The sequence below is a fragment of the Rattus rattus genome, chromosome 16 (assembly GCF_011064425.1).
Source record: "Rattus rattus isolate New Zealand chromosome 16, Rrattus_CSIRO_v1, whole genome shotgun sequence".
In the NCBI taxonomy this organism is placed as follows: Eukaryota; Metazoa; Chordata; class Mammalia; order Rodentia; family Muridae; genus Rattus; species Rattus rattus.
Genome location: NC_046169.1, coordinates 14,581,242 through 14,597,817, shown reverse-complemented (window position 1 = coordinate 14,597,817; position 16,576 = coordinate 14,581,242). Strand labels below are relative to the sequence as shown.

Here is a 16,576-nt window from a genome sequence, read left to right as displayed (position 1 = left end):
TATACAGAGAAATTCTTTCTGTAATTTGTTACTCTAAAGAACCCTAATACAAATGTTCTCTTTTATAAATTGCCTTGATCATGGCATCTCTTCACAATAGACACATAAGACAATAAGACTTGGACAATGAACATATAAAAACATGCTAATGTGAAAAGGGGAATCTCAGAATCCCTAAACAAAGAACTGAAGAAAAACTACTTGATAAACCAGCCTGGTTTCATCTTTAGAAGCCATCCTGTGAAGAGTTCTAGGTAAGTTCATTCCTGTTTTCTGTAAAACTTAAGCTGGACAGTGTCTTGACACATTTTCTCTAACTTTATATATTCCACACTCTATACCCTCGCCTCCACCCTGTAAGATGCTCTACCAAATAATTGAGATGTTCTGCCAAGTTCCTACATAACTAAAAACCCTTGCAAATACCCTGGCCTTATAACTTGGTGGCTATATATTTTAAGAAATTTTTCTGTTTAGGGCTATGCTAACTTATGAAGATAGCCCTGACAGAAAGTAAAGCTTGATGAGTTCTCGTTAAAAAAAAAAAAAAGTCAGTAGTCTTTACTCTCATTTAGTAGGACTAACATGACTACTGAGAAACAGAATTATTCTCTCCCAGAAATGAACCCCAATAAGACTGATTATCCACTACAAAGTGGTCAACCCTGAATCTACATACGCACCAACAAAAATGAACTCAGTGGGTTGTTTTTATATATTTGTAGGCATATGTGTAACTATAATAAAGAGGCTAACAATTTAAGTGAGAAGGGGAGCATTGAATTGGAGGGAGAACCCACAGAGGGAAAGGGTAAGGGAGGCAAATGGTATTTTTATAAAATAATTTAAAAGGGTAAAAAAAAATTAAAATGAGAATTGTTTACCAAAAATGCTTTAATTCAGATGTCAACTATGAATAACTGTACACCAGCATCTGCATTTCAACATGAATTTATATTAGAATTACAAGTTCTATGTTGATTAAACTTTGAAAATACATTATCAATCACCCACTTTGGGGCAGGGGATAGCTTGTCAATTTTAGTCTGAATAGTTTTATAAAAATACCCATACAACTCTATATGAACATGATATATTTAACAGAATATTAATAGGTTAGTTGTTTCATGTGAAACTGTATATATTGATTTGAATCTGAAATGTTCCCAAAGGCTTGTGTATTGGATGCTTGATTCTTGGATAGTGGCAATACTTTAGGAGGTGATATAAAATTCAGGAAGACCTTTTGTCTGTCTTTTTTGGGGGAAAAGAGGGATATATTTGTTTTCAATATACGTTGCCTAGTACTCACCCACTCCTTTGCTGTTTCCTATTTGTTTTAATGTTAAAAAGTGCTTGCTAACCCTTTTGCAAACCATGAGCTACCCATGGTAAGGGGGTCAAGTAACTACTATTTGAAATTATGGCCTAAAATAAATATTTACACCCTTAAATTGGATCTGTCAGATAGCTGGCCACAGCAATACCAAGTTAAATAATATAACCACAGTAATTTAGTAAGTCTGAAATTGCAGTGAGAACTACATACATAAAAGGCTTTGTACCTTACCTGGAGTCTCTCAATGTATTTGTTACATTACATATTTAACAAATTTTCTGTACTTAAGCTGAGTGCCTTCATTCAGATTTCTAAAACTATATAATACAGAATGTACTTATATTATGAAATTGGTTCAAGCTTGTCCACTAGATTTCAGTATTACTACCAACTTTCATTCACGTCAACCACAAATGCCCCAGATTGGAGGTCAATTTATGCTGACTGGGACTGACCATCCTGCTTGTTTGTACACAACTGAATACAACCTGAAATAGTATTTTTAAATCATTTATTATCCAATTAACACCCAAGTAACATGATCAGAATGTCTTTACATTTTAGGATTTTAATACAACCCAAATGAGAGTATGTTTTATTTCACCTTTCATTATCTTCTTCAGCTTCCCTGCCCTTCCGCTTGTCTGTGATGACCAAGACGTGGGTATCTGATATGGCAAACTTGGAATTCCACATTACCATCGTTTCTCTTGATGTCGACAGATCTGCCATCCTTTCACTGTGCTGTCAAGTCAAATCTTTCATTCGCTTGATTTTTTAAACACAGTGATAGGTATTTAGAACATGAACACAGCACCTAATAACTCAAGAAATTTTCATTAATTTTTTTTATGCCTCAAAATTTTATGGCTGGGCCCGGTGGCACATAACATTTAATCTAAGCACTCACAAGACTAAGGCAAGATAAGCAGGACTTTGCTATCAGTCAGGGTATTTGTACCAAGACCTTATCTCCAAACTGAAGTTAGGGAGACTATACTAAAAGTGATTTAAAAAAATGTCCTTCCCAGTAAAGCATTCTGGACTAGCTGAAAATATCTTCAGAATTGCTTTTAATTCATACTTTTGTTGAGTATAAAATACAGGAGCTCAAAGAGTAAAGATGTTTTCTACCAAGCCTGATAACCTGAGTTTGATACTAAGAATCCACCAGGTAGAAGGGAACTGACTTTGGGGTTTGTCCTGACTTTGATATGCTATGGAGTGCATGCACAGATAAATAAATATAATAAAGCCTGTAAGGTGATAACAGATGTAATTTAAAGACAGATTACACCAATAGCAGCCAAACACCGTCACTGCCCTAAGTGCCGAAATTCAAGTGAGCTCGCCTTTATAAGTGATGCTCAGTGTCATGTAATTTCCACAAAGTTCCACAAGTTTCTACAGAACTAATACAAATAGGACTCCTATAGCATCTCTGATTCAAATGGAAGTAAGGTATAGCAACAATTACCCCGAACTGTATTGTCCTTTATCCCCTTTATATGGTTTGTGAAGTTTAGATTCTGATTCTTGTATTGTAATTGTCATTTTTTTTTAAAGTTCTCATGTAACCCAGGCTGGATTTGAAACTGCTTTGTAGCAAAGGTTAGACTACAATTCCTAAACTCCTTTCTTCAACCTGCCAAATATTGAGATTACAGGAACGTCTCAAAACACCCAGCAATGAGTTCCAAATTCTATTCAGAGTTTGGGGCATTCCTCCCTTTCATTTTCACACCACTGGGGTGTGGTAGTATGTCAGAATGTCAAGTGGAAAACTTTGCCCTATTTTCTTTTAAGTCATGGTGTCTTCCTCTATTGCCTGAGTGCAAGTGATCCTCCACCATAAATATCTGTCTTATGTTGGGTTAATGTACCTGGCTAAATTATTTGCCACAGTCAAAGTTCTTTAATAAACAAGAGTCAAAGGTTTCCTTCACTGTTTATTCATTTGATTTAATCCCTTGTATAAGTGGTCCAATGTACAGTAAGACCTGACTTTTGGATAAGTACTTTCCAATCACAGGGTTTCCTTACCTGTAAGAAGAGTGTTGAATGTTTAAATAAAGTTTGGTTTTTGGTGAAAAGCTTTCTTGCCTTCTCAATATTCATAATACATTGTCTGATGTTGAGAAGTATTACTCAGAAAAAATTTGTTAGATTGTTTGCATTCAGAGGCCTTCTTCGCAGTATGAATCTTCTGATGCCGTTTAAGATTTGACTTATCGTAGAAAGCTTTCCTACATTCCTTACATTCATAAGGTTTCTCACCTGTATGAGTTCGCTGATGTACAATGAGGTGTGAAGTGCAGTAAAAAGCTTTCTGACATAATTGACATTCATAGCGTTTGTCACCTGTGTGAGTTCTCTGGTGTCGAGTCAGGCCTGACTTACGGTAGAAGGTCTTCATACACTGCTTACATTCATAAGGTTTTTCACCTGTATGAGTTCTCCAATGATGGCTGAAACTTGACTTACAGATAAATGACTTCCTACATACTGTACATTCATAAGGTTTCTCACCTGTGTGAGTTCTCTGATGTACAGTTAAGTAGGACTTGGTGGAGAAGGCTTTCCCACATTCTGCACACTCATAGGGCTTCTCACCTGTATGAATTCTCTGATGTAGAGTAAGTTGGGGCTTTTGGCAAAAAGCTTTCCCACATTCCTTACATTCATATGGCTTCTCACCTGTATGAATTCTCTGATGGTCAGTAAGCTCTGATTTACGATAGAAAGCTTTCCTGCATTCAAAACATATATATGGTCTCTCACCTGTATGCACTCTCTGATGCTGAGTGAGATGTGACTTTTGGCAGAAAGCTTTACTGCATTCTGTACATTCATAGGGCTTCTCACCAGTGTGAGTGCTCTGATGTCTATTGAAGCTCGTTTTCCAATAAAAGCACTTGCCACATATTTTACATTCATAGGTCTTTTTCCCTCTGCGGATTTTCTGATGAAGACTCACTTCTGACTGCTGAGAAAACTCATATCCCTTCTGGACAAAGAGCTTTTCATGCTGTCCCTTATGTTTTGGAAGGTATGATTCAATAATAAAAGGATTCTCAAAGTCACTACATTTGTAATGTTTCTCTCCCTCATGCACTGGGTCATTTTCATTAAGGTCAGACTTGTTACACTTTATCTCGGATACATTACATTCAAAAGATTTCACCCTTATCTGAGCCATCTCTTTGCCAATAAATGCTGTGTCAACTAAGGATTTTGCATATTCATTGAACTTATGGGTAAGTAATATTGCTTTTGTGTTGAAGGATTTCCCTGGTATAAGACTCTGAAAGTAACCTTGTGAACTTTGAAACCTGTATAGACTAACACGCTCTGGATGTCTGACAGATTTTACAGTTCCATTAAGATCATCGGGTTCTTCTCCAACTTCTACCTCATCAACATCGTTATGAAGATACACATCCTTCCACAGAGTAAACTTTCTAGGACTCATTCCTAGTGAGTCCTCACTCTTTACAGTCTGATTTGAAAAGCAGTTTGTGCTCACAGTGCAAGTATTCCCTATTTCAGCCAACTCCTCTGACGTATCACTGTTGAGAGGAACTTGACACACATGTCGCGCTTTGGTTTCTGGACTGGTCTCGTTCAGGGTATTCACTTTTTGGAAATCTAAAATGACAGTAAGACATATTAATATGCACAAATTGGACTATCCTAACACACACACACACACATACATACACACACGCTAACACACACACGCTAACACACACACGCACAACACAAATTAATTTAATCTTTATGCTTTACCCATCTATTTGCTTTTAAATCATTTTACCAAAAATGCAAAAACTGGAAGTCATTAGATTGCTTACCAAATGTTGTAAATTTTCTTTTACCTAACTCCATGTCACATGTGACTTCTAAGTTTAGCATATATTAATGGTACAAACGAAATGTGTATTGTGTTTACACACACGCACACACACAGACACACACATGCAAATTGAATACTGTCTTACTTTTGTACGTGTACACGACGTACACTGAATATACTCATAACTACTTTCTCAGCCCATACCTGTAGCTTCTCTTCCTCCTCGCACACACTCCCCGTTCTACTTTTCTGAGTTTAATTCACTCTAGGAAATATAACGCCTGTACTTTCACAAGTCACTGATCACTCAAAACTGTTCAAACATACATTTGTTTCTTTAATTTCTCTGACAATTGGGTTTTAGCATTTTTGGTTTTGATTTTAAATGATTAAAGACATTATTTTCAATGTGTTTTTTGGTTTATTAGAGCCAGCTTTACAACCTCAAATTTGATTTGTTTTAGAGAAAGTTTAGATGTGTATTTCACAGCCACTGGGATGGTATATACTATAAATGTCTCTTCAGTCTCATTGATACACATTATTTAGCTGTTAAGTTTTCCTCCTGAGTTAGCTGTTGACAGTAATAGACTTTTTTAGCTACTAGACTCCAATATTTCACTCATGAAAGTCAATGTCACTTAGGTCAGATTTCTTTGTTATATTTTTTCTGATATACATTATTTTCTTTTTAAAGGAACTCAGAACACCAATATTCAGTGCACAAGCATTTGAAATAAATATATTTTAATGGATTGGTTCCTTTATGAATGTTCAGTAAATTTCTTTATCCTGTCTAAATTAATCTGATGAAGTTGGCTTACTGATAACTACCTTTAAAATGTTTGTTTCAAAAAACATTATTCATATTTTAAATTCATATGTACTTTGGCCAGTGAGAGGAGATGGTACATACAGCAAACAACATCTTCCTTTTTATCTGGCCATCTGCTTTAAATTTAGGAACAATTCAATTTGGAATTCTTTTTGGAAGAATCACATTAAAACTTTATCTTAAAAGGTCTTCTAGTTTGTTACATATTGGTGACAGCATGTCTAGACCCTCTGTGATTTGTGATTATTTCTTGATTTCATGTCCACAGTATCTCTTAGTCTCAAAAACTGAATGAGTACCACATCAAGTTTGATTCTGGGTACAGCACTTCAGAGTACGGAGCAATCTAACTGGTTTCTCCTCCAGTGCTTGGCAGTTATAAAGTCACTCTCAGTCAAGGAACACTCAACTAAATTTATCCTTTCTGACAACTACGGGTTTCCAGTTATCCTTAGGGCTGCCTACATTCTCCAGACTTAGCCTTGTGCTTATGGCTTTGGGTTTTCTCTGCACAAGGAGATAATTACAGGCTACTTAGTGTGTGCGTACAAACATGTGTGGGCATTAGTTCTGTGTGCAACACACACGTATGTGTGCGTGCACGTTATAGTTTTTTTTTTTTCTTTTAGTTGCCCTAAAGACTTGGAATAGTTTGTCCTTTGTTACCCTCTCTCTTTTTATTAAGACTCATAAAGCACTCTTAATCTACTGCTTTACTCTAACACTATTCTCTCAAATTTCACAACTGCAACAATACATATAACTCAATATGAGCCTTAAGCTACTCATTCATAAATTTGTATCTCTGTTATTAATACCCATAACTAAGACTTTGGTAAATAGCCACCTGCACATTATGTAGCAAACCTGGAAAATACTCATCTCATAGTTTAATTTCATACAACTCAGTTTTTTAGACTTTTCCTAAAATAAAACAATATCCGTTCTTTCTCTAAGATCCATATAGGGAATAGATTTATAGTAAATCAAAAAAAAATAACATATTTTAATAACAGCGATAAAGAAGCAGAGTTTTCTGTGGAGAGGGTGATGGTTGTATATGCTTAGCCAAAAGAGTAGCACTATTAGGAGGTGTGGCCTTCTTGGAGTAGGTGTGTCATTGTGGGCTTGGATGGCAGTCTTCCACTAGCAGCCTTCAGAGGAAGATGTACAGCTCTCAGCTTCTACAGTGCCATGACTACATGGACGCTGCCATGTACCCACCTTGATAACAATGAACTGAACCTCTTAACCTCTTGTACTTATAAGAGTTGCCTTGGTCATGGTACCTATTCACAGCAGTAAAACCCTAAGTCAGAGAATGTATAGACAAAGGTCTTAATCATGAGAATAGCCATCTGTAGGATTGGGACATGGGGATAAATTTTGTTATTATATCTGATTAGTTCTCATCCTCTTAATCCTTAAGATTAATCCTATGCTCTGATGTACCTGGGATGCTCTGGTGTGAGGCTTCTACAATCCATGACCCAAGTCTTTGCTCCAAATTGAAGATCAGCTCAGGTTTGGTCTTACAGTGCCCTGTAAATGGAAAATATTAGACTTCTAAGCCAGGCAGAGAGAAGAAAGAATCTTCATTTGAGGAGACAGCCCATGATGAGATCAATTAGTTCTGAAAGATAGTTTAGATTCCATTTTTCACTCACCCAAGAACAGCAAGTTGCTATAGTTCTCCAGCATCACATCCCTGTAGAGAGTTCTCTGACCTTCACTCAGGTCCTGCCATTCCTGCCAGGTGAATTCCACAGCTATATCCTCAAATGACACCAACCCCTGTAATGACACATTTCTCCTCAGCTGAGAGCTCATTGTTCTATGTGGATACCTGTCTTACATAACACAAAACTTGATTTATATTCTCTATCATGGGAGAAAGTATTATGTTACCTACATATGAATTTAATAATTAAAGAACAGGTAATTATCCAGTTTTCCTTAAAGGTGCTGAACGATCCTTATTACTAGGAATAAATGGATTAATAAATTCTCCTCAGGGAAGCACCTGATATAGTCCAAAGACACAAGTACAAACATATTGTTGATGTGTACAAAAAAAAAAAAAAGGCAATGTTCTATGTATAACAGGAGAACGATGTAGAAAATACAAAGCATCTATTACTTACACAAGATAGAAATCAAATGTTTTCAGGGATGTGTTCTCATGAAAATGAAGCAACAGAAATCCAATTATAACAACACAAAGGACATAAGATAGGCCAACAGAACTACACAGAATACTGTATCTGAGTATGCTTATATAATGCTCATATATGCTCATACCAGTAAATGTTGAAGCCATTTATTATTCAGTGATTTTGTAGTTAAGTAATTATAAGTTTAATTTCAAGGCTTGTTAATAATCAATTATATATATAAGTAATTGCCCAAGGCTGGAGAGATGGCTCATCAGTTAAGAACTGACTGTTCTTCCAAGGAAACCAAATTTGATTTCCTGATCCCATAAGGTAGGTCCCAACCATCTAGAACTCCGATTCAGAGGATCAGATAGTGTTCAACGGCACTAGGCACAGTAATGTTAAAAAGATATGTGAGCAAAACACTCATACACCCATATACATAAAATTTTTAAAAATTAAACCTGCTTTAAAGATAATTGCAGTAATAGCCAATCCTGTATTTTCTTACTAAACAAAAATAACTGCTACTGTTAGGGACCACATAAAATAACTATTATCTATTTCCTAAATCAAAGAGTCTAAAAGGAGGCACAGGGGGCTATGCAGTATGTAAATTAACATGAACACTTGGCCATCTACATCATTGACTTTGACCTCTGATTTATAGACAGTTGATAGTTCCAAGAAGAGGGGTTCCAATCCTTCTCAAAGATATATAGACAATAGAGAGATATTCCCTTCAGTGATATAACTGCTTATGAGTTATCAATGCTCCTAGTAAGTAACCCTAACTACAGCTCACTGACCAGGATTTAAGTAGAATAGTTTCTTTCACCTATTCGCTGGTGTTATCTGGGTGAATAGAATTTGATGCCTTCCTAAGAAATAGTCACAAAAATTCAGAGTTACCATGCTCAATCGTAGAAGTATTTGGCACTCTACTATAATGGGAACTTGCAAGTCCAATGAAACATCCAAGAAAGACTATCATCTTCACAACATATACCTAAAACCCAAAGAGAATTCCCTGGACATTATTCCAAATAGGAGGACTGAATAAACACACCATACAGGCGACAAAAAGGCTGGGGCTGTAGCTTAGTGATACAGGGCTTCCCTAGCACATGAAGCCCTGGTTTCAATACCCAGTAATGCAAATAAATAATAACCCAGCAAACTGGTTTAATCTGCTTCTGATCAAAACCAACTTCAAGAGAAAAAAATTAGTACGCCATTAAGGTTATATACTGTTCATCATTAAAGGGTACTAAGTCAAGAACTCAAATAGGAACCAGTAGGCAGGAACTGAAGCAGAAACAACAGGGAAATGCTACTTACTGGCTCTCTCCCTCTAGCTAAGTCAGTTGCCTTTCTTATACAGCCCAGGCCTACTTGCCCATAATAGCACCACCCACAGTAAGCTGGGACTCCTACATCAATCAGCAACCAAGAAAATTCTTAACAGACATGACCACAGGTCAAGCTAACAGAGGCAACTGCTCAATTGGGAAGTTTCTTCTCCCCAATTATGTCAAGTTGATAAGCAAGATTAGCCAACACAGAAAATGTTCACACATGAGAATATGTCCAGACAATAACAAAATACCAAATTAAAGGTACCTACTGTAGCATCAAAAATATACTAACCTATCAGAGAATAAAACAAATTAAGGTTATCAAAAAATTAACAATTACATTAATGAACATAAAATTATATATTACAAATATACAGCAAATAAATGGATAAATTCTACAACAGTATCAATAATTTTTCTTAAGTCAGTAAATCTTCTTCTTAGATGTTAAACAGTTGATTTCAATGTTGTTATAAAAAAAACTTACACAGTGGCAAGACAGATCAGAGGATAAAGATGACTATCAGGAAGTCTGATGATCTGAGTTCAATCCCTAGGTCCCATATGGCGGAAGGAGAACCAACTCTCAAAAGTGGTCCTCTGATATCCACATACATGCCACAAAAAATAAATTCTTAAAAAATGAACACACAAATAATGACAGTAGTATAGGCTTTATTCCTACTCTTCCAAACCCAATGCTTCCCCTGTATTAGTTACCAGGGGTTGCAATAAAAACATATACAGAATGGGTGAGAGTGAGATTTTTGTCACAGCTGTGTAAGTTAATAAATAGTCAAGGCTGCAGGTGGTTCAGCTGCTGATAAAGTCTCCCTTCTTGACATCCAGGTGACAGCCTAATCAGAGTGTCTTTCCATGGAAGAACAAGTTAATTCTCCCTTCCTCTTGTTTTCATGTCTTCAATTTTAAGGCTTAAACTGTGGCTTTGGCATGGTAGATAAATGCTCTTACACTGTGTTAGCACCCAGCTTTCCATCCTCTTTTAGATGAGGAAGTTCAACTGTATAGTATTAGCACCCCACACTTATTTTCTCATTTAATGCAAATTACTTGCTATAAGCCCTATCTGCACATACAGTTAGCATGTGGATTTGAATACAGACTTCAATAGAGAAGTTCTGGGGAAACGTTCAACACTTCAACTATAGTAGCTCTGATCTGCCATGGTTTTATCAAAGTAAAATACTGAAGAATCACAACGTTCCCATGAGCCAACCTGGAGCCTCCCTTTGCTATCTGGGCTCCCTCTGCACTGTGAATGCACAGTGACGTAGTCTTCTAAGCAGAAGTCAGAGGTGTCACCCACACACTCGCATTTTCCCTTTGTCATGAGGTTTGAGAATGTGCTACACAGAAAAAAAAAATGTTTTCCCTCTGGTACTCTGAGTCAGAGAAGTAAATGTTCTATGCTCTTGATAACAGATTAGTATGAGCAAAAAAAAAATTGCTTCTGATCCTATTGGAAAATTAATCATCATAACAAAATCATCGGAAATAATAAGCAGTGTAAGGATGCTGTTACAAACTGTCTAAAATGCTAATTAAAACTCAACAAAGATTACAAATAAGAATGGCACTTAAGCCCTACTAAGTGGTATAACTTAGTATTATTTATTATAACTCACAGTATAATTATTTTTTATTATAACTTATTTATGCTATTTAGGATAACATAAGTGTTACATAACATGCCCTGTGCTTACCAGAGGGACTTAAAACACAAATGACAACAACATATCTCGGGTACTGGCCACTGCACTTGGCAAAAGTATACGCAGTTATGAACAGACAGTATAAGCATGCCAGTTTACAGTGAGTGAAAAGGAACAAGAAACCAGTAGACATTTGAAGATATGTAGTGCTAAAATCTAGGTATGTTTCCATCTTTTATGTCTTAAAATAAATTAAAAGTTGCCACCTCTAGTTCAGGCAGAAAAAAAAAGTTCTGTGGACTAGAAACGTAGCTCATTTCCATCGCAGTGAGCTATGAAGTTCCAAGTTTGACACATTTTTTTAAAAATCCTACAATGAAAAAGATAGCAAGTAAGAAAGAAGGTTAAAACTGATTGAAAATGGGAACTTCTTGGGTCAGATAGAGGTGACTACAGCTGACACCAGAATAAGAAGATCAGGGTAACAAAAGACAGACTTTATTCTGAACAGAGGGGAAGAATCCTGAGAAAAGAGGAGACTAAGTTGAAAATGCAGTAAGACAGACACGGCAGTGAGAAGCAGAAGAGGGCCACTGGCCTAAGCTCAAGCAACAGAGTGGAAAGAGGCCAAAGACCAAAGGTGTGCCTAGGGGCAGGCCAGTGGCCTTGTGGAAAACAGACTGACAGACACAGGAAGGGCCCAATGCAATCCATCACGGATAGGGGAGCAGCTCATAAGGCCCCACCACTCCTTAAGAAGTATGCACAGTATGTAAATGTTGAATATTCCTTAGTGGTATTTGCCGCTGGTTAACCTATCCTTGCAGTCAATAATCCCCTAGCTACATTCATGCTAGCAACCCTACTTAAATGCAGTGGGCCATTAATATAATTTAAAAATAAACAATAAACGAATGCACGAACAAGAAAGAGAGGGGCTTCTTGGGAAGGAACATTCAATGGGAAGGGAAGACGATCAAAGGACAATAGGGCATTAATCAAAGTAAACTATGCATATGTATGAAATCATGAGATAATTTTTCAAAGTTGTATCATTTGTGGTAAATGTTAAACTCGTGATACCGTAAAAACATTTTTTTAATCATTTGGGAACAGAACACAATGTACTCTGTGCCCACTGATGGCCCAGCCTGCTGCCCTGTAGTCAGTAGGGAACTAAAGGCAAAAAAGCTCCCACAGGAGCTGAAGTCACCTTGCAGGAATGAGACAGGCCACCTGGGTCCCAATTACCAGCCCATCACCCACCCCACAGAGAGAAGAGATCTGAGACCCAGTGACCCAGTACAGAGTTCTGGCCTATTGACTCCAGAACCACAAATGATTCCCACCAATTATAGTCCTTGGTTCAAAACACTGACCCACACACTCACCATTTCTGGCTTCCAGGACATCGAGCGTCCTCCCTATGGAACTCCCCGCACCAGCACGTCACAGGGCAACAGAGTCTACAGCACAGCCACCTAGACCTCCAGAGTAGAGGAGACTGAGCCTAGGGACGCATCCCAAGATGGCGAGCTTCAGAGTAAAAGGCTCTATCAAGACTGGGAAAACCTGCCCCCTATTGTTCATCTGCCTGATTCCTCAACCCAGTGCCTTCAATTACACAGGAGGGGCTGCCTTTGGGGCCCTAAGTTAACAGCAGAGTCACCAACCCATGGATGAATGAAGCCAGCCTAACCAGTACTGTGAGTTGAACACCAATCCTATGTATACATGTCTACATTTTTTCTATCTGACTCATCTTTCAGTTAGAGGAACTCACTACGTATAAAGTACCTACTGTCTTGCCAATATTAGCAAAGTGTCATTAAAGTTTGGAATCCTGTCTATCATAGGGGTAATAATAATCTACACTAGATAACAAGCCCCTTCAAAATTTTTTAAATACAATATTATTGGGCTGGTCAGTAATTTAGGCTAGAATCAGATGGGTTCTTTTTGGTAGGTGCACCTACCTGATGGTTGAAGAGGCAGATGAGCTTCAGAGGGTCACCTGACTGTCAACTGGGGCATCTTGATTCTCCTCCTCTAGTGGCCTACTGTGGTCCTCCACTCAGATAGCAGGGATCTGAAAGAAAGGTGAATGCACTCAAGAACCTTTACAGTGCAGGCACCAGACCAATACACTTTCCACATTCACAGCCTCACAGGCGATGTGTCAAATATTCCAGATCCAAGGTTCAGGAACCAGAGCTTCCTTTCAATTGGACTGTCCTGGTTATGGACAGAGAGACCAAGTTGCAAGTTGCTGACATTTCAAAGTTCACTGTCATTCAGCCATTGCTTGTAGACAAAGTTGCTGCGCCTGTTCCAAGTCAAGGAACTTCTCCCAACAAGTATTAAGAAGCTGGCCTAACTAATTAGACTCTGGGTTATATATAAAATTAAAAAAAAGGGGGAACATAAAAGTAGTAGGAGAGCTTATTGGGGTGCCTAAGAAGAGCAGAGGTAGAGGTAACTTGATTAAAACACATGTGTCCATGTATGAAAAAAACTGTTAGAGAATCAATAAAAAAAAATACTGCTGTTTGTGTTGCAGTAAAGGTGTGTAACCTTTAATGGCTGAGCCATTTCTCCAGTCCTTAAAAAAAAAATTTAAAACCACAGATCAAATCAATGTAGGCTGACAACAAAGACTAAGAGTCACCGCTAAGGGTTACCACTAAGGGTCACCACTAAGGGTCACCGCTAAGTAACATGACTCATGACACTGATCTTGTCCTTCTCGGTCTTAGATAAAGAACACTTATTCTAATAGCAGAACCCAAGGAACAACAGTCTATTTCTGATTTCTCATCTCAGGAGAAAGCTGAAAACACGTATAGTGCTTAGTGCATAGGCACACCAATTACCACTTTCTTCATTTTTAGTACGTACAGATCACTTATGATTTCTTGCAGTTAACTACAAATCATTGTGCCTGGAACATCTTACTGTGAAAGTAACCTGAAGACATGATCCTAGAAAGCATTTCCCTTTGTTGGAATCTGGAGAAAAGATACAGCTAAATATCCTGAATTTGTTCTTTCCTGTTCTCTAAGCAAAACTGTTTTCAAACAATTGACATTGATCCTGCAATGGAGTAAATACATGTAGCACAATGAAAATGTTTCTAGAACCTGGAACTCCCATTCCTAACCCCCAGAAAGACAAAATCTCCAAAATCCAAGTTGCAATGAGCCAACGAAATCTGAATTGCTATACGAGCCCACTTAGAAATTAATACTCTTCAATGTTCTTCATGTGTATGCAATGTGAGGGCAAGGCCAAACCCATGGCCTTTTAAACCACCATCTTTGGTCGACTTATTTGTAAGTCAGTCTTAGGTAATATAACTGGAGAATTGGCTCAGTATTTAAGAATGCCTGATGGTCTCCCAAAGGACCCAAGTTCAGTTCCCAGATGGCTCTCAGCAACTTGTAAACTGCAGCTGCAGGATATCCAATGCCTTCTTCTGGCCTCCAAGGCACTGCATGCTAACGGCAAACAATCATACAAACGGCAAACAATCATACAAACACACATGTTTACATATAAATAAAATAAATAATTTACTGCTAAGTTGTGGTGTTTCGGTCTTAACCTACATTTTCTAAATAATATCATTTGCTCAACTTGGCAATTAGTTTGTTCTTGATTGAACTGAATTCCAGATGTGTCCTACTGTGTGTCGTAAGGTACTGAACACTTTAGTTTTCTCCTACATTCTGTGTGCATTACTATAAGGTGAACACTAAAGCCACACTACTTACTACCTTCAAACAAAAACTGACAGTTATTAAGGATGCTCCAAGGGTGAGCACATAAATACCTTAAAATACAACTGAACTTATGAGGTCACGTGCAAACATGGGCAACATTAAAACAAAACTAAATTGTTATTCTCAGATACTTAGGTATGCAAATAGTTACTTTAACAAGTATTACATGTTGTTCGTGTATGGTAATACGCATGCTGAAACGCATTCACAGAGCGTTCATGTAAAACTCAATGGCACAATGTTCAGTAGTCAAATGACCTCTGTTTCCTTTCTGTTTTTGTGAGTACTTTTCTTTAGCACTCTTAAAAAAAATTTTTTTAAACTACATTATACAATACTGCATATTTGAAATGTACAATGAGGAACAGTTAACATAATGGAAACTGGACGCTGTGTTTGAGAAAATGGTCAGAGAGATAAATTTGAGGGGAGGGGGCACTTACAAAGAACGAGGAGGGGCGGGGATGGCATTCGGGATTCTGGATTTGAGACCGAATGCCCCAAACATTTCTAAGAATCAGAAGACACCAGCAGGCTCACAGGAAGGGAGGAGGAACTAAGCATCCGGAGGGCCACAGATCAGACTCATGGAAAAGCCTCACAGACGGAATAGAAATAATTCAACCTAACACAAACTGCAGGAATCAAACCACCTTTCCATAGCAGCGCAGAGCCCGCTGAAGTGCGCATCCGGAGCGTCAGGAAGCCCGAGCTCGAGGAGTCTCAGAGCCCTGGGTATCCAGTGCGAACGCCCGCGAGGCCTACTGCAGACCCCGCGCCACAACAGCGCTTCTCGTTCGCGCGCCATCACCTCCAGACGCCACACGCACACTCACCAAGTCCACTGCTGGGGGACGCTGGTGTCCTCCCACCATCGTTCAGCACCCACAGCGTCACCACGCCACCAAAGCTGCGCGGAGCCTCCTGGGCAGGAACACCGAGCCCAAGATGGCGGCTCCCAGACAAAAGACGGGTGACAGCCAAAGCCCGCCCCTCGCCCTCCCTCTGTGTGTCTGATTGGACTCGCCTCAAGTCAGGGTCTCCGATTGGATAGAGTTTCGGGTCGTGCCCGGAGTGACAGTAGATGGCGCCAACGCACAGCGGAAGGAGCCCAGAATGACCGGTTCTTGACTGCTGCTAATTTTAAGACTGGGAGGGTTTCCTATGAAACTCAATATATTCCTTATATTCTTATACCTAAAATCACTTAAGCTTGTGTGTGTGTATACTCTATAGAAACAGATTACACACACACACACACACACACACACACACACACACACACACACACACAACACAAAGCTTGCTGTGTACAATGCCTGCCTCCATGACTTGTAGCAAGTAGGCTAGGTCAAAAGAATGTTCAAAAGAATGGGGTCTGGATTCTATTTCAGGCTCAACTAAGAGCCTTTTTTTCTGGTACAGCCATGACAGTCTGAACTTTCCAAAATATACTAGAAAAAAAAATCATGGTAAAGGTATTGCCCAGGGCAGAAATTATATACCGTCTTAAATGTGTGGGTTTTTTGGTTTTTTTTTGTTTTGTTTTGTTTTGGTTTGGTTTTTTTGTGATGAAA

The 16,576-nt window shown here is 38.3% G+C and overlaps 1 protein-coding gene across 1 annotated transcript; it reads right to left on the bottom strand.

Annotated features, from left to right (window-relative positions):
• Positions 1-876: 876 nt before the first annotated feature.
• On the bottom strand, positions 877-15,965 carry LOC116885287 (zinc finger protein 39-like). The gene is made up of 5 exons (XM_032886534.1): positions 15,836-15,965; positions 12,609-13,306; positions 7,698-7,824; positions 7,483-7,572; positions 877-4,987 (listed from the first exon to the last, which is right to left on the bottom strand). The coding sequence occupies exons 2-5, from the start codon at positions 12,627-12,629 to the stop codon at positions 3,447-3,449; spliced, it is 1,779 nt and encodes a 592-aa protein (XP_032742425.1). The 5' UTR covers positions 12,630-13,306; positions 15,836-15,965; the 3' UTR covers positions 877-3,446.
• Between the last annotated feature and the right edge of the window lie 611 nt (positions 15,966-16,576).

What these genes read in the sequence shown, in the direction of transcription:
- LOC116885287 (XM_032886534.1), bottom strand. Translation starts at nt 12,629, where the DNA reads ATGTCCTGGAAGCCAGAAATG. An exon ending in TAGCAACTTGCTGTTCTTGG is followed by an intron (nt 7,573 to 7,697) that starts GTGAGTGAAAAA and finishes TTCCATTTACAG; the next exon opens with GGCACTGTAAGACCAAACCT. An exon ending in CTCACACCAGAGCATCCCAG is followed by an intron (nt 4,988 to 7,482) that starts GTACATCAGAGC and finishes CTGTCATTTTAG; the next exon opens with ATTTCCAAAAAGTGAATACC.